Genomic DNA, 24,449 nt, shown 5'->3' on the forward strand with positions numbered 1-24,449 from the left:
AACCTTCAGTGCGTGTTTAATGATCACCCGGTTTGTATGTAGAGTCTGAAAATGGACTTAAAAATTGTGTAGATGCAACAATTTTTAAAAGCAAAAGCCAGAAACTCAGGTTTACGGGCGTTTACATACACTTTTCACTGAAAGCCGCCACTCTAACACCAGTTTCCGAGGCCGGTGTGTATGTAACTTTACAGTAGCTGGTTGAAAAAGAGGAAAGGATTTGTTTCATACAACTTTATTTAACTTTAACAACTCATGTTGCTTTGAAATGTGAACCCAAATAGCTCAGTTTGCCTACTACTACACAAATGCAACTTTCAGAATTCCATCCAGACTAAGAGTTGACCTCCTTTACCTCAAGTCTCTGGTACTAGGTCATGCATGTTTTATGATGTAAACAGTTATTTTGAGGCAGTGAAATCATTGTAGATGTAGGTAAAAGTTTTACCAGCCTCTTAAGGCCCCCTCATCTTCTGTGTGATGGAGTCCATCTTTAGAGAAAGCTAAAACCCCAGCTCTGACGGATGCAGTAAAACAGCTGCTGAAAATAGAACAAGAGGGGACCAAACCTACTGCATGAGCACAATGGGTCACATGCTTGCGTTTTTGTGGATTTGCTGTAGTGCCCTTTTATGGACAGGAAAGGTGTGCAGTCATAAATAGGTGTGGTACCCATCAAAATGAGTTAGTTTGAGTTTAAGAAGATAACTATTTGACTGTTTAATTGTTAAAACCTTGACTAATTTTTCTTTTTTCTTTTCTTTTTACAATGGTTGTTATGTGTTTTAAAGCAGCAGTTCCATAAAACTGGATTGTTTTTTTCCCTAAAAACTGAGTTTAATCATTGTTTAAACCCCCACCAGGATCTGAAGAGAGTGCTATCGTTCCCTCCATACCCCGGGGATTACCTGCATCCAGTGGTGTATGCATGCACGGCAGTCATGCTACTCTGTTTGCTTGTCTCCATCATGACATACATCGTTAATCACAGGTGAGAGGAAGACTACAGTGTTTCATCCTTCATGCATGCTTCAGTAATGTTTAACCCAAACGGTCAAACTTGCCCCTCTGGTTTTGTGTTTTTTTGGTTAATTTTCTTTTTTTTAATTTAAATGTATTTTTTTCTATATCTATGTTTTTTTTTTTTTTTTTTTTTGGCTGATTTAAATTTTTTTTTCTCATTAATTCATTCATTTACTTAATCAGTTTTTGTCCCTTTCGGGGTCATGGGGCTGCTGAAGCCTATCCCTAGCCTACTTGTGGGTCAAGGCTGGGTACACACTCGACAGGTTGCCAGTCTGACGCAGGGCCACAATCAGACACCTATACAAACTCGCATTCACACCTAGGGACGATTTAAAGTAACAAATTAACCTATGAAGCATGTTTTTGGACGATGGGAGGAAGAAAAAGAGAAAACCTACGCTTGCACGGGGAGAACATACAAACTCCACATAGAAAGGTTCCCTGTTTCACCTGTTCTATGAAGCATAACTTTGAACCAGGGCCTTCTTGCTGTGAGGCAAGAGTGCCAACCACTGCTCCACTGTGCAGTCCTTTTTTTAAGTTAATTTTTAAATAACTTTGTAAGCCCTGAAGATAATGGTTGTTTAGCTTTCCAAAGTTCAAACAATTTTAACCAATGGAGCCCACCTCTTTTTCAGTCTAACTATACTGTAAACATGTATTAAGTTGGCTTTACTTTATGCAAACTCATTGCCTCAATAAAATTAAGTTTCTGAAAATTGAAAAAATTTTGGGACATGTTTGACAACAATGTTTGTAATTCGTAAACTTACCGAGCATGTTTTGTAGAATTCACTGGAATCTTCTCCAAGCACAACAGGAAGACCTTTGAGGACAACTGTGCGTTGAGTTTTCAATTTATTGAAATACTGTTTGTATCTACATAAAAAGTTAGTTATTTGTTTGGTGCCTGACAAGATCATTTGACAAAGGTGAAATTAAATGTGCCAAAATGCCTAAACAGAAAACTTCAAACTGCATTGAAAGTCTTTTTGACAGTTTGTGCTTTTTAACTCTGCATGAAAGAAAACTGTTTTAGCAATGACGAAATTTTTACGTTTTCTTATTAACCCTTGTGCTAGCCTAGGCACTTTAACATTGGGAGTTGGGTCATCTAGACCCACTAGACAGTGCGCTGAACCTTTTTTCTTCAATCATTTGTGACCTTCACTGGTGTCCATGGATTACATGAAATCTTTCCATCTTTATCCACCTTTGTCATGGTATAGGAATAACATGTCAAAGTAAGGGTGGGGTCATCTAAGATTGCACAAGGGTTATATTCTCTTCATGAAAAGTAAGATTATCCTTAGTAAGATATAACTTTAGGAAAACAAAAATTTGATATATTTTTATTATCTTATTTGCTGAATATTCTATTAGTGATTTATATGTCAAATGGAAATTTTAGGTTAAAACAACTTTCACTTGAGGTTTAGTGGTGGTCAGGTCAGTATTTTTTAACCTTAATGGGGACAGCCCAAAAGAAAGCAATTAAGTTATAGAGAAGAAAACAAGACATGCTTGGACTAATATGTAGCAAGTATTTAATGAGACATAAACTCACTATTACTAAAACATTTGACATTACTTTCAAAAATATTGCATTGTCACAGATTAATTATTTTAATTTTTAATCAATATAAAAAGATATGACATTAAAATCTAACCAAAAACACAAGTTTTTGTAATATTGTGGCAGTAGATATTTAAAAAGACTAATTCACACTGAATGAAAAAATCTGAAAGTCTTCCATGAATATTCACTCTATAAGCTTAGAAAGCCAGCTATGAAACCAGAAATAAATTGTAAAGAAATCGTTCTTTTGTTTTTTGGTTATGCTTGGTTTTGCTTAGTCATGACCAAAAAACAATTTTTTTTGCTTAATAAACTGAAGTACATTTCAGAATAAAAAACACATACCTCAGTGTTGTAACTGGACTTGAATATTCTCATATATTAATTTATCTCGTATTTGAAAATGGACTTTGTCTTTATGTCCTTCCACGCAATTTTGCCAAAAGGCCGATTTCAAAACAATAAGAAAGCTCTTAAATGATACAAATGAGCCTCTTACAGGGTATTTTAGCGGGACTTTTCAAACTAACTTAAGTAACGGTCACATTCAGGCTGCTGCCTTTTAGCACAGCAGTAACAATGAGCTGTAAATGGACACGACTTTAAAATGGATATTTCCCAAGACCCCGTACAGCCACCGCAAAGCATGGATGATAAAACTTACATTTTGTCTCACAGGTCAATAATAAAAATTGTTGCTAGCTCCGTTGTAAACATGTTGTAACACCTTAATTGAAAAACCGCCCTGTAGTTCACAAAGTACTGGCATACCATTATTTAGCAGCTTGACACACTAAAAAATTACAAGTCATGAGTAAAAAAATAAATCATGAAAAGGTACTCACCAAATAAATGCGTCAAAAATGGCAAAAAGCAGCAGAAAGGATATGGAGCAAGTGACCGCAAAGCTAACTCCTCTCATGGAGCTAACGGAAGACTTCCAAAGATTCCGAGCTCAAAACGAGCAAAAAGATAACCGGGTCGACATTCTGGAGAAAAGACTGGACGATGTGGAACAACAAGCAAGGATGAATAATGTCATTCTCATTGGAGTACAGATCAAACCTCGGGCAAAGTTAAATGCAGCTGGAGTTAGCATTGGTACGAGTTCTTCTGAAACGGGAAGCGATGGAGAGACTTTGTAACACCAAGTGGAATCATTTCTCATGTCTAAAGGGATTTCCCTGGATCTAGGAAAGTAACAGGGATTCATATTCATATGATAAATTTGATTAGCAGTAAAAAAAAAAAAAAGTACCTTCATATTGAAGTCTCTTTAACAACCTGACATTTCTACCAGGATGCATGGAAGGTTCACCCCACAGAATGGAAAAATATGACCTGGTAAATGACAAAGCAAAGACAGCAAAGTTTAAAATTCACTCAGGTACTTTCTCAAAAGTCCCTCTGTATTATATGGATATATATTTAATAAAACATTTTATAAACCCAACTTTTTTATTAAACACTGTCATGTTTGGCATAATCTAAAAAATAGAATAAATTCGCATCAACATGATATTTGTCTTGCTAAATTTAACACAATTACAAAATATATGACAAATAAAATATATTTACCCCCCCCCCCCCCCCCCCCAAAAAAAAAAAAATTAACTGGCAAATGAAAACTATACCTAGAACACTTCAGTGGTGACACCTCGTAAACCCGAACTTTGTGATATTTTTCTTATTTTTGTAGCGACAATGAAAAACACGCGGAGCCGGAAGTTCTTCGTCTGCCAGCTAGCTAGCAGCCCGGGAGCTGGCGGAGCTGATGGCGCTCCCTTGCTCATGAACCCTGAATAAATGGCGTGATTACCAATTTTTTCGTAGAACTCTTCATCATAAATGATCGTGATCTCTGAACGCCACCTGCGTCTCCCATGCATTGTAATCGAAATAAACACAGACATGTAGCCATCAGGCTAAAAACATTGGCTAAAAGCCCCTCCCACATGTAGCTGCAGCTAGAAGATACAAGCTCTGAAACACATTTTTGGACTTGCGGCCAGCAGAGACTTTGCCTTGCGGCAAAGTAGAGGCAGAAGATGCAAATTTGCCTGCGAATCGCGTTCGGCGTGAACGCAGCTTGATTAGTGGTCTTTTTGTATACTGGACTGCGTGACTCTGCGTGTTAGCCGAAGCTAACAATAACTGGAATAAACCTGGGGCTACCTCTGGCCAAACCAAATAACATCAAAACAATGCAACATTTAACACCAACATTTTTACTTACGTCACTTTCTGGTTCGTTTTCCGATTCGTGCTCCTGTATTCCTCTTTCTTTTCACAACAGTGTGTATAGCAAAAGCCAATCCATTTCTGATATACCTTCAGCAAACTGATCCCCGATCAGTTGTGGCATCGCTTCTGTGGTGATGTCACTTCTGTTGTGGCTTTACTTTTATTTGCAGTCGTTTTCTTAGATGCATCCCTTTTTTTGAGTTTGCATTTCTTTTTTTTTTTATTTGTATTTCCTTTTTTTTTGTTCGCAGTTGCTATTCTTTTTTTGCTTCTTTTTTTTGCTGCAATGGTGGTTCTCGGCCACAGAAGACAGGAGCGCACAGCTGCAGGGACGGTAATTCACAGGTTTCAGGCTGTTGCAAAATCTGTGATATAACATGATAGTAAACCAATAGTGGCGCAGATTTTTTCCAAGCACTGAGCCGCTGACACCACTGTGCCCCATTAAATTTGCGCCATGGGCAATTGCCCGTATTACCTGTGCCTAAAACCGCTACTACTGCGCGTTCCCCCGGCAACGCATTGCGCCCCACCACTATTTGAGAAGCACTAATGAGAAGCACTAATGTCACCATGGGTTCTTATGAACTGCAAGAAACACCTGCGCTCAACTTAAGATGCGGCCACTTCTCTCTAAACCTGCATCACATGTCGGAGGGCAACCTCAGTATGGGTACATATGACTATCCTTTGACTTGTGTTTTGTTCTATGAAGCATTTTGTGTCATTATTGATGAACAGTGAACTTTTCCATGAGTTTTAGTTTCTTTTAAACCAAATGTTGTGTCGGTCGAGTTGTAGGAAAGAAATGCAGACACCCGCTCAGTTCAAGATCCAACTTTATTCTTCTTCTGCAGCTTCTCTCAGCCTCAGCTACTCATACATCAGTGGTTGTCTCCACCTACTGTGTAAAAGGTGTAATGACACTCCATAACAACACCACTTATCCCCCTTTTTTTTTTAACAAATAGAGGATTCTCCATAAGAGGAAGCATTAGACTCCATAACTTTTCAAATGGTATGAATAACAAAATACAAATAGAAACAGAATTGTCAATTTGAGTTAACCCCTGAACATTAAGGTTAATAATATTCAATCTCCATTAAATGTAACCGTAAAAGATAACCTGTGGCCAGAATGTTTAACTTAAATATATGACCTTGGTAATATCAAATTTTATATATAAATATATATATATAACCTTGGTAATATTAAATTTAATTAACAACCAATGTCAAAGTCAGGAACAACATAAACATTTGTAACCGTTTATCTTAACCTGTCATCCCCCTGAAAAAAAAACTTAAGTGACATAATCACTGAGCCAGGTAGGAGGCAGAACGTGCCTGCGACCACGCCTCCGCCCCGGAAGAGAAGGTAAAGGAGCAAAAGATGATAAATACACCTCTTCAGGCTGTACAGAACTGTCATGAGTCTCTGCAGCAATGGCAGGTGATGCTGAGGACAAATGAATAGCATTCCACACCTTGCCATCTGAGAATTTGAAAGTTGAAGGTCCTTTTTGTGCTAAAACCTGAAGGGGCTGTGTGAACTAGGAACGTCCTTTCTTCACAAAACCAGGTTTCCTAATCCGCACATCGGAACCACATGGAAAGTTTGCGGTTTGTGCTGCACGTCGCTTATTTGTGTACTGTTTAATCTTAGCTTGGCGTCGTGCAACAATATTGCTCAATGCCCCACATTTCATCTGAGAAGATGCACGTGGAGGAGCAAGGTTTTTTATGTTGAGTTTTGGGCGAAAAAGGCAGCCATGCAGCAGTTCGGCTGGTGAAACAGAAGTTATGGCATGAGGAGTAGCCCGATAAGCAAGGAGAAAGTCAGTAACATAGGGGAGCCATGGCTGACCTTGAATGTCAGCTGTTTGTAAGCAGTTTACAAACACCCTGTTCCACCTCTCTATTTCACCGTTACTCTGAGGGTAGCAGTTGGAGCTGCCGCAGTGCGTAATGTCACAAGCAGCGAGGAAGTCCTCAAACTCAGCAGAAACAAAACAAGAACCGTTATCAGTCACTAATTCGAGGGGGTTACCTTCACGACTGAACACAGCAGACAAAAACGAAGTGACAGTCGCAGTAGTCACATTTGAGAGAAATGCTACTTCAGGCCACTTACTGTAGTAATCTATCAGTGTGATGGCGTAACGACAGTCAGCTGAAGCAGAGTTAAAGGGTCCCACTATATCTATAGCAACCTTTTCCCACGCTGTACTGGGAAAGGGAGCTGGTTGTAAAGGGGCAGCTCTAGTTATACCAGTTTTGTCATGCTGGGAGCAGGTTGTGCATGATTTAGCAGCAGCTTCCACATCAACATCCATACCAGGCCACCAATAGAGCTCTCTTAAACGTTGTTTGGTCCTAACAATACCTTGGTGTGTGTCGTGAGCTAGCTGTAAAAGCCGAGATCGCAGCGAGGCGGGAACAACAAGACGATGAGATCCACGGATCAGGTAACCGTCTTTTTCAGCCAGCTCTGCTTGGATGCGGTAGTAGGGTAAAAGAGCTGGGTCAAGGCCTTTTGCATTACGTGGCCAGCCTTCACGAAGATAAAGTAGAACCTGTTGCAACACAGGACAGTCCAGACAGGCTTGGATCAGCTGGTCTTTTGTGACAGCGGCAAAGTCCACATCAGCCAGCTACCATGTCCTCTTCTAGCTCGTCTGGTGGAGGAGAAGAGACAGGTAAACGAGATAAACAGTCGGGCACAACGTTCTCATGACCCGGTTTATACTCTACAGTGTAGTTGAAACACATGAGGCGAGCTGACCATCTAGCAATCCGCATTCCTGCTCTTCCGAAACCTTTAGTAGATAGCAGTGAAGTGAGTGGGCTATGGTCAGTGCGTAGAGTAAATGTTTACCCCACAAATATATGCGCCAGCGTTCAGCAGCCCAAACACAAGCGAGCGCCTCTTTCTCAATGATAGAATACTTCCTTTCACACTCACTAAGAGACCGTGAAGCAAACCCAATAGTTTTTTCGGTGTCCTCATGTAACTGGGTAAGCACTGCACCAATACCATAATCACATGCATCTGTGGTAACTATGGTGGGAAGAGCTGGGTCAAACAGAGAAAGAGCAGAGCTAATAGCTATCAGTTTTTTAGAGTTCTCAAAAGCCACCTGTGCCTCCTCAGTCCGCTTGAAGTTGGCGTTCTTACGCAACATGGCACGAAGTGGTTCCACAACACAAGCATAGTTGGGAATGAACTTAGAATACCACACTGTGAGGTCCAGGAAAGAGTGTAGAGTTGTACCATCACTAGTGGAAGCAGCATCTGTAATAGCACTGATGTGATCAGGATTTGGCTTGATACCTGCAGCAGAAACAATGTGCCCCAAAAATGACAGCTCAGTTTGTCTAAACAAGCACTTTTCCATGTTAAGTTTCAGCCCACTACTGCACAGCCGGTGCAGCACAGCCTTCAATCGCTTTTCATGAAGATCAGGCGTGTTAGCAAACACAATCACATCATCCAAATAACATTGAACATCCTCCAAACCTGACAGAATCTGTGTCATCATCCTTTGAAAAGCACTGGGGGCTGAAGCCAAACCAAAAGGTAATCTGGTAAAACGGAACAGTCCATCATGTGTAATGAAACCAGTAAGGTCCCTGCTTTCAGGATGAAGGGGTACTTGGTAGTAAGCATTCTGCAAGTCTACAGTGGAAAACATTGGTGCTCCACGTAGCTCATGAAACACCTCAATGTGTGGAAGCGGATGGCTGTCAACAACCACTGCTTTATTGGGCTCTCTTAAATCAGGACACAATCTGATACGGCCGGGCTTTCTTTTCACGACCACAATAGGCGAAACCCATGGGGATGAGTCAATGCGTTCAATGATGCCTTCGTGTTCCAATCTCTGTAGTTCCTTGGAAACTGCATCCCGCACAGCAAATGGCAGGCGAGGCAGCTTTTGTTGAACAGGGCGAACTTCCGGTCTGACCTTCACCTTGTGGGCAAAACCCGTCACTAGTCCAAGTTGGTCAGAATTATTTTGGGGTTCCTCAAGGTTGTTGGCAGGAGCTGTGTACTGCACAGAGACTGATGGATGTTCTGAAGTAGAAGGCACAGCTGGAGAAGGCACAGCTGCACTGACCCGGCCATCTCTGATAACTAGGTTCAAAGCATTGAAAAGATCCAAACCCAAAAGTAGTAGTAGTAGTAGTAGTCAACTGGAAAAATAGTTTCCAGTTGACACCACATACACATGGATTGTGGCACAGCTTGTTCCACAGCTCACTGTCAGTTCCAAGCAGCCTAAGACAGAAATAGGTTCTCCTGAATATGTAACTAGTCTTCTTTTTGCTGCGGAAAGTGGAATATGACCATAATGCTTCTGGTACAGGCGCATGGGGAGAATGGAAACTGCAGATCCAGCATCGACCAGCAGGTCCTTCAGCTGCACGCATAGAGACTTTGCACATCAGCCTGCTGTTAAGGCTCATCATATCTTCTTCTTCCACTAGTAATATTTTGATTGTGTCAGGCTGTTCCCTCACTTTATTTAACACAGTCCCACTCCTGCAGACTCTCTCAAAATGTCCATGTTTACTGCATTTTCTGCATGTAGCTGATTTAGCAGGGCATTTAGGAAAACTTGCAATATGTGTTGAAGATCCACAGTGGTAACATGTCTTACCAGCAAACCCAGGTCCATTTGGCAGGACTCTCTGTGGTGCCTTAGCTTGTGGACGCCCGTGAACGTGTCTGTGCCTCCCACCGCCGGTGGAAGTCCCCTGCTGCACCATGGCGACTACAGCTTCACAGGCTGGTGTAGCCATAGTTTTAGCTTCTGCCAGGGCACTTTCAATCTGAGCAGATAATGTCAGAGTTTTCTGTAGAGTGAGATTTTCTTCCATCTGCAGGCGTTCTCGGATCCTCCTGTTGTTGGTTTTTTCCACAATTTGGTCACGTATCATGTCATCAGCCAGCGCGCCAAAATCGCACGTAGTAACGAGCTCACATAAGGAAGCACCATACCGAGCAGTTGACTCACCGACACGTTGAGCCCGCTGACGAAACTTATTTCTCTCTGACACTGTATTTAACTTGGGTATGAAAAACGTCTTTAATGCCTGCAGGGCATCCGCGTAGGAGTCACCCGTATCCGGCAAAGTGTAGAAAATGCGCTGGGCTTCCGTGCCAACGGTGTGGATCAGCAGCGCGCGTTTCCTCTTGTCCTCTATCTTGTCGGCTAACGCCAGCATGTAGTTTTCGAACATGCGTATCCAGGACTCCAGAGTAGGCACACCGGGATTCTGTAGGAATGCCGGGGGCGGCGAAATTCCCAGTAAAGCAATCCTCGTCGCCAATATGTTGTGTCGGTCGAGCTGTAGGAAAGAAATGCAAACACCCGCTCAGTTCAAGATCCAACTTTATTCTTCTTCTGCAGCTTCTCTCAGACTCAGCTACCCATACATCAGTGGTTATCTCCACCTACTGGGTAAAAGGTGTAATGACACTCCAAAACAACACCATACCAAAGTTCTTTTGTTGGTGCTTTTAATGAGTTTGACTCTAGAAACTCAGACCTTATCGTCATGAACAGACATATATCAGAAGAGATATCTGAAGAGCATATATCACTTGATAACTTTCTAAGGTGACATTTAAGAGATCCAATTCAGATGTGACAGCATTGAAGGCGTAGTTGGAATTAAGTGACATCCTGTGTTGCTGAAATATTTCCTTTAAGCCATTTTGGCTGTTTAAGCTATACATGTCCTCACCTGTCCAACAGTTGATGTTGTGGATCAGCTGTGCTGTGAGGAAAGAGATCCTTTTTTGGTTATGAAACAGAAAACATGCAAGAAACTGATCTGCAAGAAAAATTTTGTCTAAAAACGTCACACCAAAATTCACTTTGCAGGGCTTTTTATACAAAGTTGTTCCTGTGAGGAATTTGAAACACATATTTAGTCATCTGTTTAACAAGAGCAACTTTTAAAGTAAATTATACATGTTTATGAGGGGGTTACAGTTGGTAAAGTAAAGTGAAAATGGAGTTGCACCTCACAGTCTTAGACTTTTGAACAAAACAGACTTTAGTCTTCGTCTTAAGGACCTTGGTTGCTAATAGTTAGTTAGAGATGCAGATCAAACAACTAGACTCAGTACCATACCAAGAACCTGGCCTTCCTTCTCATCCTTTTGTTGTTTGTCTTTCATTTGCAGCGTGATCCACATCAGCAGGAAAGGCTGGCACACGCTCCTTAACTTCTTCTTTCACGCCGGACTAACGTTTGGAGTTTTTGCCAGTGGCATCAATCAGATCAACGTGCCGTTTACTTGTCAGATTGTAAGTGTGGTTTTCCCTTTTTTACTTTGGTGACATTTCTGTGTACTTTTTGTTCTTCATAGGCGTCCCTACAAACGTTACAGAAAGTAGGTGGAAGTTACATCATGTGACCAAAGAGACGTGACAATGCTGCAGGCGGGGACGATCCAGTGAACAAAATGTAAAGTGTGTTGTGCTTGACCCCTTCCTAGCATGACACTTGGATGAGGAGGGGGTGGATCAGGATATGTAAGCGTGTCACTATTGCTTGAAACCTTTGTAGAATTTATGAGGTGATAGAAAAGAATGCAATCAAACATAATTAGAGGGAATGTGATTGATTGTTTGAGGGGTGTCATTGAACTTTTAAATCAGATTTGATCAAGCAAAAATCACCAATGTGTGGATGTAACCTGGTTGTGGACACCCTTTAGGACTCCCCTACCTACATGTGTGTGGAGATGAGTAAACAGATCTGGCTTGTATGCAAAACAGTAGGAGCTGGTGCTGCTCTGTGAGATGCTCCCAAAATCACATTTTTCAATCCACTTTTGAATCTGCTCAGACATCTGTGAGGCAATTGCTAGGCATTGAAAGCAGGTTTCAGGTACAAAGAGCTATATTTTTTAAGCAACACGGTTCTCCTAAATGGTGAGTAACTTTTCCTTAGTCATGTTTTAGCGTCAATTGTATGAACTGTGTCTTAAAATTGTGTTTGTGCTACAAACATTACACAGAATTGAGAAAGTCCTATAGATAAAAGGCAGTGGCAGACCGTACATTCCACACTTGGGCCTTCAGCAGTGCAACGTCTGAATCACTCAGCCCCTCATTAACCATTTTTATTCCTCTAAATCAGTGTTTTTCAACCTTTTTTGAGCCACGGCACACTTTAACCTTGACAAAAATCCCGCGGCACACCAGTATTCAAAAAAAAGAGGAAAAAAAAGGATAAAAACAGTCTGTATTGATCCACAGTCCCTCCATGATCTCACATGCATTTTTGTGATAATTGTGGCACTAAAAGCTGTAAGTTGCAGCTGTTTTTTCTAATAAATGTAATAAAAGCTAAGTTAGAAGATTTAAAAACTTTTTGATTTGTGTTCGCTGTTTCAAGACGTTAAGAAGAGAGACTCGTCGTGCGCCAAGACGCTCACGCTGTCATTTTTAACCCAATGCATCATGGGAGATGTAGTTAATTATCCGCCGAACGCAGAAAGACCAGCGTCTCCGAGCTTCATGGTTTTGTTCACTTGTTCCACGGTCTGACACCGGATTCTGTGGAAAGTTACACCGCTAAATACGAGCTTTAGCTGGTATTTTTGTTAGAACTGAGCGACTTTATCAGCAGAATTCAGAGCAAGGAAGTGAAGACGTTAACCACTTCTGATTGGTCAGACTGATGACATGTGATTAAGAATCCAAGAATGATTGGCGGAGACAGTTAAAGGGGCGTGACTTTGCCGCAAACGGCTTTAGCTGCAGCCAAATCGCGGTACCAGTCATTCTTATCAAAATGTTTTTAATAGAATCAAATAAACACAAAGAAAAAAAATTATTTTATGATCTTTCATATAGCTAATTTCTAAGTGTTTTATCAGGGCCTGTTTGGATGAACAGAGAGCTGAAATCCTGGAGATGGGAAATGTTGTTAAATCAGTTGAGGGCAATTCCCACGGCACACTTGACCACCTCCCACGGCACACTAGTGTGCCGCGGCACACTGGTTGAAAAACACTGTTCTAAATAAACTGAATAAACAAAACAGTAAACAAATCTCGTTATACAACTACAGCCAGTACAAAACATTGAAAACAACAACATAAATTTGGAATATGGGGGGGGACTTCCGGCTCCTCACTCAAGATGGAAGCATAGCTTCAGTGTTCCCCGACAATATTAAACTAACTCCTCGAAAATCAATAATTTTGAAGTAAAGTGATATTTTTCTAAAATAATAGAGACCAGGAAGTTGATCCGAAGGAGGGAAAACACAGATATTGCACCTATTACCGAATATATAGATGATAACCGGAGCCGCTCCTCCTAGCAAGAATCTAATAATCAACGTAAAAACGAACCAGCTAGCCTGGAGGAAATCCTAAAAGAAATAAAACGCTTCTGATGGGACTATAAATGGCGACTTTCAGAGATCCAAAGAAACCAACTGAAGGCTGAGGCTCGATTAGAAGACGCGGAAACCCGCATTGATGATGTGGAAACAACTCTGCAAGCGACATCAACGCTGCTAAGGAAACTTCTGCAGCCGCAGGATAGCATGGAGGCTAAGCTAACAGAACAGGAGGCTCACGCACGGAAAGAGAATATCAGAATATATGGCATTCCCGAAGAGGCGGAAGGCACCAATATGATCTAGAAAAACTGCTCTTTGAGACTCTGGATATTAAACGTGACTCCAGTGTTCATATAGAAAGAGCCCATAGAGCTGCTGCACCAAAGCCTGCAATACCACAGTCCAAACCGCGCCCCATCATAGCCAAGTTCTCAAACTTGAGAGCCAATGGAGAACTGATAAAGAGAACCTGGCAGAAGAGACAGACCATATACAACAATAATCGCTTATTCCGTGACCACGACTATCCCCCAGCAATCCAGAAGAAACGTATGGAATACAACCGAGCAAAGAAAGTCCTGAAAGAGAGAAAAATCAAGATTCCAGACACCTTACCCTGCGAAAATGCACATTCTACAAGGAGGAAGCGCCTATATCAGACCGCGGCGGAGGCTACAGCCGACATGTCATCGCGGGGACTCCTGGTCACCGCCATCCCCCCTCCCACCGACCCAGTGCAGAGGAGCAGAGAGGGGCATCAACTGCGCTTTGTGGAGAAACTCCGAGAATACAGGAGAAAACCACCAAAAGACAAGTACAATGTTTAAAGAAGAAGCTCTTTGGAATTGGTGCACAATTTAAGTGTTCAAAGTGCCTTCTTTCTTCCTGACGTTTAAAGCAAACTCTAAATTAGTTGGGACACAAACGCTATGAAAGTAAAGACAACACATCTACAAGGGCCCTGCTCTTTAAAGTGGGCGGGACTATCCCTGACTGGAGCTCCAACATCTCCAGCTCCACAAAGGTTCTGTCTGTCAGAACCTTTTCTCCGGAATAACACTCCCAGCAAAAAGGTTGTTTGTTCCAAATATTTGCTGAGAGAACATTTTTTTTAAAATCTCTGTTGTTTTTATGTTCAATCCCTTCTAGTTAAAAAGATGCATTGTTATTACGTAAAGGGATCATGTACCAAGAGAATCTTTTTGTCCGACACAAGATACCATAACAGCTAATACAATACTATGTGGAAAATATGTGTACATTATCAGAGCAAAATCCAAAAGATTTTCCTAAACTATTACAAACATTTATACACACAACCAAACTTAAAACATCCTCACCAAATACAGAATTTAAAAAAAAAAAAACTTAATTTAGCAGTTATAACAGAGGATCAAAATGAGTTACATACTGCAGAAATAACTGAAGGTGAACTGTCAAGAGCCAAATAAAGCACCTAGGCCAGACGGTTTTCCCTCAGAATGGTACAAAAAATTCAAAATGGAATTATTACCTTTTCAAACACAAATTTTAAATAAAGCATTGAAAGAGGACAAAATACCACCCTCGTGGAAACAAGACAGTATATCAGTGACTCCGAATAAAGGAAAAGACCCACTTAACTGTAGTTCATTTAGACCCATCTCTGTCCTCAATGTGGATTATAAACTACAATGATCATGGCAAAGAGATTAGAATTTGTGCTGTCATGTCTTATCAACACAAATCAAACAGGCTATATTTCACAAAGACAAGCACATGATAATATAAGACATACCTTACACATATTGAGCCATATTCAAGAAATAAAATACATGCAGCGATGGTCAGCCTTGATCCTGAAAAAGCTTTTAACTCTGTCATCTGGTGTTTTTTAGTCTTGGAGTGATTTGGCTTTCATTATAAGTTCATAAAAATAATAAAATCACTGCACACAAAACCAACCGCCCGTATATAAATTAATGGTCAATTATCAAACACCTTTGAACTGGAACGTGGAACAATATGAATTCACCAAAAATGTAAATAACATTCGAAACATTTTAAAGCTTCATCACGATCTCTTTACATTTAACTACGTTATGATATTTCATTTATAGAAAAAAGCATAGCTACATGTTAAGAGGTTTCAGAATTTAACCTTTGAAACATGACAAGTTATTAAAATAAAAAACACTGGAAAATGTCTGAGGTAAAATTTAATACATGTAATACATGTTTAAACTTTGTTGTCATTAACTTTTAATACAGTTGATTAGTAAACAATTCTTACATTGAGCTTTAGGGCTCTTCACAGTGAAGACAACATGGTCAGTTTAGTGTGAATTCTGAGAGCAGCCTCAACAGCAGGCAGGATCAATACAATATCTTTATTATTCATTATTTATAACTGGAAAAGGTTTTCTTCATTTAAAAAAAAAACAAAAAAACAAACCAAATCCTACTTACAAACTTTAATGATTACCTGCTGAAGACCAAAGTGTGTTGTTTAGCTTCGTCATGCTGGCTGACACTTTCTTCTGGTGATTAAGAGTTCATGTTGAAGTAACCACAAAGATTATAAAAAGACAAAACAGCATCAAATCAGTCATAAAAGTCAAAAGAGATCCTAATAAATTAAATCTCTTTAAAGAAAACAAATAATACTTTTGCTAAATGCAGAGCTAACATGTTAATCCGTAAAGACCCTCAATATTCCAGGAAAATTAGCTGGAAAAGTTTTTAGTTACTTTAGTTGCTACTCTTCTTAAACAATGAGCTCTCTCAATTCTACGTGTTGCTTGTAAAACAAGCTCCTCTCTATCAAACAACCCCCACCCCACCCCCCACAACAATCAGAAGTAATTTTGATGAAAAAGATCTCTTTAAAGAAAAGAGAAAAAAAAGTGTTTTATTCAAGTTAACATTCAAAGCCAAAAAAGAATCTTTTTCATTCACGATTTAATAATAAAAATAGATTTAAAAATAAGGTTGCCTGGACTTCATTTTTTTAAGCCTTTTATGTATAGGACTTTCTCAATTCTATGTAATGTTTGTAGCACAAACACAATTTTAAGACACAGTTCATACAATTGACGCAAAAACACGACTAAGGAAAAGTTACTCACCATTTTGGAGAACCGTGTTGCTTAAAAAAATGTAGCTCTTTGAATTGTCTTTGTACCTGAAATGTGGTATGCAAATAAACCTGCTTGCAATGCCTAGCAATTGCCTCACAGATGTCTGAGCAGGCTCATGCATGGGTTGAAAAATGCAATTTAGGGGCACCTCACAGAGCACCACCAGCTCCCACTGTTTTGCGTACAGGGGGAGTCCTCCAGGATTTCCCCAACCAGGTTTTGTCCACACTAGACTGAATAATGATTTCAAAGGTTTTCAATGTTGCATCCTTTTTCTAACGCTTCATAAAAATATACAAATGCTTCACCAAACAAAAATGACACCCCACACATTCTGATACACCCCCTCCACATCCAGGTCCATGCTGGGGGAAGGGGATGGACATCACACTTTACTACATAACTTTGTTCACTAGAATGGCTCTTTGGTCATGTGGTATGAGTTCTGATCTTCTGACACGTTCGTAATGACGTCAAAAGTCCCACCTACGCCACGGCCCCTTTATAACACGTCCAGTTTACGCGCATGCGTGTCACATCCACGCTCATGTGACGTTAGTAGACATATACTATGAACTAGAATCACCTTTTACTTCAAACTTCAACCATTGTATTCCATCAGGGTCACTAGTTAAGAGTGCATCAAATCAGAATTTGTAAATGGCTTGGTTTGGACAGAATAACTCAGAACATCTACACCTGTTCTAGGTCGGAATCGTTCTTCATTATGCCTCCTTGTCCACCATGCTGTGGCTGACATGTATGGCCAGAAATGTTTTTGGTGACGTCTCTAAAGACCCATTCAGGGCCCCGGACAAAAACGGACCGACCCAAACACGGGGCAAGCCAACCATCTTGAGGTAAATGTGTGTAAGACTCTGGTTTTTATAGCATCTTCAGATGTTGGAGTCCTAAAGCTTCAAAATGAGACAATCTTTCAGGAGTTTCCTTGAAGGAATGTCAAATTTGGAGTCAATTCCTTCTTCCTGCTGGATTTTTCTGCTCATACAGGCTTTTAAGTCATTAAAGAAGCTTAAGGGGCAACAGTGGCTCAGGTGATTGAGCGGGTCGTCCAATGACCGAAGGGTTGGCGGTTCGATCCCCGCTCCCACCAGCCAAAATGTCGTTGTGTCCTTGGGCAAGACACTTCACCCTCCTTGCCTTCAGTGTGGCTCCACTGGTGTGTGAATGTGCATGAATATTCCCGGTGATGGTCAGAGGGGCCGTAAGCGCGAAATGGCAGCCACGCCTCTGTCAGTCTGCCCCAGGGCAGCTGTGGCTACAACAGTAGCTTACCGTCACCAAGTATGAATGAGGAGTGAATGAATAATGGACACAATGTAAGCGCTTTGAGTGTCATGAAAAGCGCAGATAAATCCAATCCATTATTATTATTATTATTATAAGGGCAATTTGATCAACAAGCAAGAATTTGAAACTGAGTAAATAGCCCCTTTTGTGGTAAATCATCTTGTCATGCTAATTTGAAAGCCAAGCAACCAGAAATTTTCTTGATTCAATCAATTGAATTTTTCTGGAATTATGTGAATTTGAAGATATATTCATAGTTTGTTTGCATGGTTTTAAAACTTACATTTATAAATCAGACATCTTCAAAGCATTTACTGTATATGAGTGTAAATGAGCAAGATTCGTGGGTTTTACACTGCTATGACATTTTGCACCAAGCCTCTTTTAACTGTGAGTGCATGCGCTAGTGGTAGCAACAGTTCAGTGGGAACGGGGTGTTCTAAAAGCGCGTTTAGCACATACTTGAATGTGCGACACATGCCTCGTGTATACGTAGCTTTACTCTGGTAAATGTGAAGACTTTATGCTACTTTTTTGGATAATAATATACTAAAGTAGAGTTGCTCTTACTAAGTAGATCAGATAGTTTTAACCCTATCTGATCAGATCCATCAGGCTGTTTTGTTCTTTTGAGGGACCTAAAGGTGCTTGACACGTCAACATTGGTCCGTTGGTCTTACTGGAAGTGTGTTCAAGAAACCAGCAGGGGAACAAAAGCTAATTGTGATGACCTAGAATGTCTTTAAATAACAGTGGTATAATATTACTGCAGAATAACACATAGCTTGGAGATGAGTTTGTCTTTCCATTGGTGTTTTGCTGGTTTGTTGGCAGATTTTATCTCGTGAGCGATGGCATCCCGCTCATAATCGTTGGCGTCACTGCAGGCTTTGATTTGGAGAACTACGGCAGCAGAGACGGGGCTTTGTAGTGAGTATGCTCCTCATCATTACATCCTTAAGCTGTCAAAAAAAAAAAGAAAACAAGAGTTTGTGTTCCTTTTTTTTATTCTCCAGCTGCTGGATGGCATGGAAACCCAGTCTGGGGGGCTTCTATGCCCCTGTGGGTCTTCTGGTCTTGGTCATGTGCATCTACTTCCTGTGCACCCACATTCAGCTGAAGCGCCACCCGGAGAGGAAGTATGAGCTGCGAGTGGTGAGCGAGGAGCAGCAGCAGCTGTCGGTCGCCGAGCCAAACCATCACTGCCACCCTGACGGTGGGGGGGCGTCCTCAGAGAGTCAACCATTCTCTGCTGGGGTTTCAGTGTTGGCCAATGAGCATTCCTTCAAATCACAGCTCCGAGCCACGGCCTTCACCTTGCTTCTCTTTCTGGCCACTTGGGCTCTGGGGGCGCTTGCAGTTTCTCTGGGACATTTCCTTGATATGATCTTCAGCTGCCTATATGGGGCGTTTTGTGTCACCCTGGGGCTCTTCCTCCTCATTCAGCACTGCGCCAAACGTGACGATGTGTGGAACCGGTGGTGGGGCTGCTGCCTGTCCAGGTCCAAGATCAAAAACAAGAACTGTGAGAGCCAGAGGCAGGAGCACCAACACTTGGCTTCCCCCTCCTTAGCCAAGCAGTCATCACTGTCCCCGCACCTTCTACAAGGCCCTTATGATAAGATGACCCCTCCACTTCAGAGCCCGCTTCCCTCTAACTCTGGTCCCTGTTGCGTGGCGGTCATGAGTCCCATGTCTCCGACCCTCCCTCTTGATGACTCTGTGCCATCACCTCTTCCACTTCCCAACAGTCTTCCTCATCCAGCTCTTCCTCTGCAGAGCTGCCTTACTGACAGAGCAAAGTCTCGCTCCTTCAATTGCCCCCGGCCCTGCCTCCAGGATTATCGCTCACACATGGCTTCACTCAGCATGGATGGAAGCATTCACAGCCCCCACTCTGCACAGCACCCGCAGGGCTTTCCGCTGGTGTCCAACTGCCCACAGCCAGACCTCCAGCTCCCCTGCCTAAGCCCCCACCTAGACAAACAGCAGGCTTCCTTGCAGCGCCAGACCTCCTGCCTCAGCGTGCAAGACTCTGTAACTTCCTGTCATAGCCACTCCCAGAATGTGCATGACAACACCACATCCAGCCTTCTCATGCCCTCTCAAGGTGTTCTCTCCTGCCCGTGGCACCTGTACAGCTCAGTTGACCCCAACCCCAGCTGCTGCGACAAATCGGACCTGTTCAGCACCCAGTTTTCTCCAGAGGATGCAGACTGCGGGTTCATGCCAAAGACTGCAAACGGGGAGAAGCATGACGGCTTTCTTGATATAGAGCAGAGAGGTTTCCCCAGAAACACTCTGCCTCGCCAGCACGCCACCATCAGCCGGCGGGGGACCATTGGCCGGAACAGAAGTCTGCAGGAGGATGGGCTGTTTGGCGCAGATGCCACCGGTAACATTCGGACTGGACCTTGGAAGAACGAAACCACAGTTTAGTGTTTTCTGCTCGCAGAGGTTCTTCCTGTGATGACAGTTGAGTTTGGATTTTCTGCCTTTTATCTGTGCCCTAAATATTTCTGAGATCTTACCTCCCACATCATGTTTGATACTTTTTTCACCAAAAGGTGTTTTTCAAAGAACCTTCCAGGTAATAGAGGTGGTTGCATTTTAATTTTTGACCTTGTTTTCAGTCACAAACATATCCTTGTTGATTATGTCTGTGACGCTGCACCTCTGAACTCTCGGCCATCCTACCTGATGCATTTTGTCCGTGAACACACAATCCAGTGTTATCCATGTATTGGGTTGAAAGTGACGTGAAAGCATGTGAACGAACCCATGTGAGCATGTGTGTTACTGTGTGCAACAGTGCATGAGGATGTTAATCCACACGTGGTGTGTTGGTGCTCTCAGTGTTCCACAATGATTTTCCATACAGACACTTGTGTATGCTGCCAAAAATGTCAAACTGCTGTAGTTTGACAAATGTTGCACTAGAGTGTGTAGTGGATAGTGACCCCCCCCCCAAGAGAAGTGCAATGTGCTCTGAAGCACAAACTGGTGAGGCAAACGCTGCGCCAGCGTCCACTGTGATAAGACTAGAGAAGTCTTTTAAAGTCCAACTCAGGTTTGTAGAGGATAATCAGCAGTTTTGTTAGTCATGTCCATTTCATAAGCGAGAGGTCCATCTTCCATGTAATGACAAAGGTGTTGACAGCAGACGTGGTAGTTTCTGGTAAGGCTGATTTGCACTGGTCCATCTGCAGTGCTTCTCTGTTGCATTGCATTGACACAAAAAATGATCAGTCATAATGTTTACATTGTCTTACTCAATTCTACTTTTGACCTCTATTACTCCACAAGGCAACACAAGCTTTACGTAGGAGGTATATTTCCAGTCTGCGTCAGTTTCGTGGCAAAAAGCTGGAGAAAATGTAAAACGAGTCCAGTTTCAAAATAAAAACTCCCGTTGTACTTTCAAAATAAAAATTAATAAAATCTAGGGGATGTTATGTTCTGCATGTGTTTGTTTGTTTTTTGTTTGTGCTGCTGATTGTGGCTCTTCCCAGCTGATCCACACCCTCACCTGATCTCTGCGGAGGAGTGCACAGCTGTCTGCACTTAGCTAATTTAGCTTGCTCCCTATTTAAGTTGACTGCTTTCTGCATTCAGTGTTGGTTGATTTTGTTTGCACACCCTGTATTTGCCAGTTCAGCTTGCTCCCTTGGTTTTGCTTTTTTCCTCCGGTGAAATTTTTTGTTTATTAAATCATTCGATTATTGACTAGTGTTTGAGCCTCTTTCCCTGCATCTGGGTCCTCGCCAATCAGCCTGCGACAGATGTGCCCACATGATAACGTATGTTAGCACTGTGGATAACACCAGCATCAGTTTTTGGCATGAAAGACAAAAATCTAACATTGGAAGTACAAAAACACAATATTATTTATGACACAAAACATGCATTTTTCAACGATTCAGTGAGGAAGGAGAGGCATGGGGCCTGATTGCCAAAGTTTTGATAAACTACTCGACAAGGGGAGTGACAGGGCAAATTACTCTTCTGGAAGCCAGGACAACATGACAACAAAAGCTGCAAACATGGAAGGAAGCTCACAGCTGGTTAGTTCAGAGCAAAACTATAGCAAAAAAATAAATAATTCCTATAAAGTACATAAGTGCAGATAAAATTGCCAAATCTTTCAGATTATTTGGCCGCCTTTACACTGCATGGATCAAGTGACCCAACTCCGATTTTGTCCTCTCATTTGGCACAGATCGGATATGATCGGTGAACGTGTAAGCAGGACAAAAGCGCATGGATTCCGTTTTTCTCAGATCGGATACAGGCCTCACTCATATGTGGAAATAAATCGGAAAAGAATCGGATACCTGCATTTGCGTGTGCCATGTAAGCAGACAAATCGGATATTCCCCAGTAAATGCGAGTCGTACCTCAGTGACGTCAACTCAGGACACCACCCACTGAGATCACATGACTTATTAAGGTGCTTTTGTGCTGATTTTGCTGTCAGCGTGTTACCTTTCTGCCTCAGGCTTCAGACCGTAGTTGGAAACCGCTTTATGTCCGGTCCCGTCCCGTCCCGGTTGGGACGCAAACGGTAACTAATGAAGCGGGACACCGTTGCTAAGGAAAAGGCTAGAAGCGGTTATTTCTTTGGGGGGCGTGTATGATGGGGACCGTGTGTGTGTGAGCGCGCGCGTGCGCGTGCTTGCGTATGTGTGTAAGTAGAGAGAGGGGGTGTGAGCGCGGAGCGGGGGAGTGTCGGAGAACCGTAAATTAAAAATAAGGTGTCTCCCCCAAAAGTTTTGGAGTTTCTCTTAGCCCACTCTGGAGGCTGAGGGTTCAGAACAGAAAAGTGAAGCCCGAGGAAATCTCCCGTGTGTTTCTGACCACGGTCAGAAAAGAGAAGTCATCGCGCAGGAAAGGTTCAACACTTGGATCAAACTGTTAGTTACAGCACGTCTGCAAACACTTCCTCATTCAAAACTCAGAGAGAGCCGAGCAGCCCTCCTTTTACTCCCCCATGCATCCCCTCCTTCCGTCGCCGCCTTGCCTTCATGACAACCGCAATCACAAAAGTCTGAAGGAGGTCCGCGGAATGCAGAAATACTGCCACGTAGTCCTCAGAACGTCTACGTTTGATAGTTTCAGCATTGTATAGTGTAAATGCAAACATCAGATACGGGTCACTTTTAGAAGATGATGTAAGCGGGTCGTCAGAAAAATCGGATATAGTCAGAAAATCGGATATGAGCATCAAGACCGGAAGTGTAAAGGCGGCCTTAGTCACAGTTTTTTTCATTTGTTTTTTGTAACTTGCACTCAGGAGCAAGCAGATTCCCTTTGACACTTAACTGATAAAAGGAGGAAGCATGGGCTCCTGGTATTAAGGCACAGAGTGACGCTCCTAATGTGTGTTATAAAGTATGTGACAGTACACTCTATTGCTCAAAAGAAAAAAATATCTATTATATTGAGCAATATTCCTATGTTCCTTAATAAATATTTTACAAGGCATCAGAAATGTTTTAGCAGTGTTTTCAGATGCAGGGCTGGGGGGTGGTTCTCACCATTTGCATATTCGCCATATTTACGGGTGTCCTTGGTCCCTACCCCCCGCGAATAAGGGGAGAATTCTGTATTTGCTACTTATAACAGTGCAGAAGAAGATGCACTGTCCAAAACAAACATGTAGGAGAATCTGGTTGTTCTCCTCCTAATGTGGGACAAGTCAGTAAACTTGGAAAGTTTAATGAATGACAGCTGAAAGTGCTGTCATTCACATGCAGCTCCTGCAATAGGAGGTAAAGATTGCTGTAAAAAAAAGGACTAACTGATCTTATGAGACCAGACATGAAGACATGCTTACCCATGTTTTGTAGAGCTCTTCAAAATAAATAAACCTGAGCTCCTAACACCATCCACCCATCTTCCATCTATTGTAAATGAGGTCAGAGATATATACAGGCGTCTGGAGCTTATGGTTTATGCAACATTTTAGGACAAGCATTAAGCTTTAAATTTGATGTGTGCAAAGAGAGACTGCAGATGTGAATTTTAATCGTGCATCTCGTTTGGCGTGAACACAGCATGACGCTGGGCTTGCCAGATTTGTTCAGAAGTGATGCACTTTTCTCCCAAAAGTATGGCTTATACTTCAGTGTGATTTGTGCAACTACTTTATTATGCATTTTTTGGGCTCCTGCGATTTATACTCCAAGAAAATATGATATTTTATTATAAATACAGTGCAGATATACATGAAGACAATAAATGTTGAGATATAAGTACAAATTTACATAAAGATGATAATTATATTTTAAGGAACCTCCTCTGTGGCTCTGCTGTTATTAATAACCCCCCTCATGAAAGAGAAGGTGTGGATTCCTCAGTTCTTGTCTCCTCAAAGGAAAAGTCCAAGCTGCATTAAGCCATGGTGTTTTTTGTGTCCCTAAATGCCACACTTTCTGTTGTGAAGTGTAAGTCAGAGGTCAGGGAATCGTCCAGGCGCTCCTCATATCTGTCTTTGTCATTGCTACAAGTACGATCTACGTGCACACTCGTGAGGCTCAGTGTGTTGCTGCAGCTCAGCCCATGAACATAGGACTTCCAAACGTGAGACGATCCTTCATGTGCTTTTTTTTTCAAAGATCATCGTTTTTTATTGTGCTGTATAGCTGAATTAGACAGACCCTAAAGCAGATCCTGACCACTGTGTTTGACTGCACTTAAATAAAGTTTTGTGATCAACTCCACCAGTTTGCTGTCTGCTGCTGTCAACTGTTCATGGGCTGATATTCATGGAGAAGTTCCTACAGAGTGGTCAT

The 24,449-nt window shown here is 41.9% G+C and overlaps 1 protein-coding gene across 5 annotated transcripts in view; it reads left to right on the top strand.

Annotated features, from left to right (window-relative positions):
- Positions 1-21,387, top strand: part of LOC101171732 (adhesion G protein-coupled receptor A1) — a 65,754-nt gene extending 44,367 nt beyond the window's left edge. For 3 of the 5 annotated variants that reach the window (XM_004086840.4, XM_011473518.3, XM_011473517.3), the window contains 5 exons: positions 864-991; positions 11,049-11,172; positions 17,053-17,204; positions 18,490-18,585; positions 18,672-21,387. In XM_004086840.4, the coding sequence (XP_004086888.1) occupies positions 864-991; positions 11,049-11,172; positions 17,053-17,204; positions 18,490-18,585; positions 18,672-20,094 (1,923 nt within the window). In that variant the 3' untranslated portion in view covers positions 20,095-21,387. The remainder of the gene's footprint in view (positions 1-863; positions 992-11,048; positions 11,173-17,052; positions 17,205-18,489; positions 18,586-18,671) is intronic. The other 2 variants (XM_020702031.2, XM_020702032.2) reach the window with 2 other exon arrangements.
- The last annotated feature ends 3,062 nt before the right edge of the window (positions 21,388-24,449 follow it).

Source organism: Oryzias latipes, chromosome 19 (assembly GCF_002234675.1).
Source record: "Oryzias latipes chromosome 19, ASM223467v1".
In the NCBI taxonomy this organism is placed as follows: Eukaryota; Metazoa; Chordata; class Actinopteri; order Beloniformes; family Adrianichthyidae; genus Oryzias; species Oryzias latipes.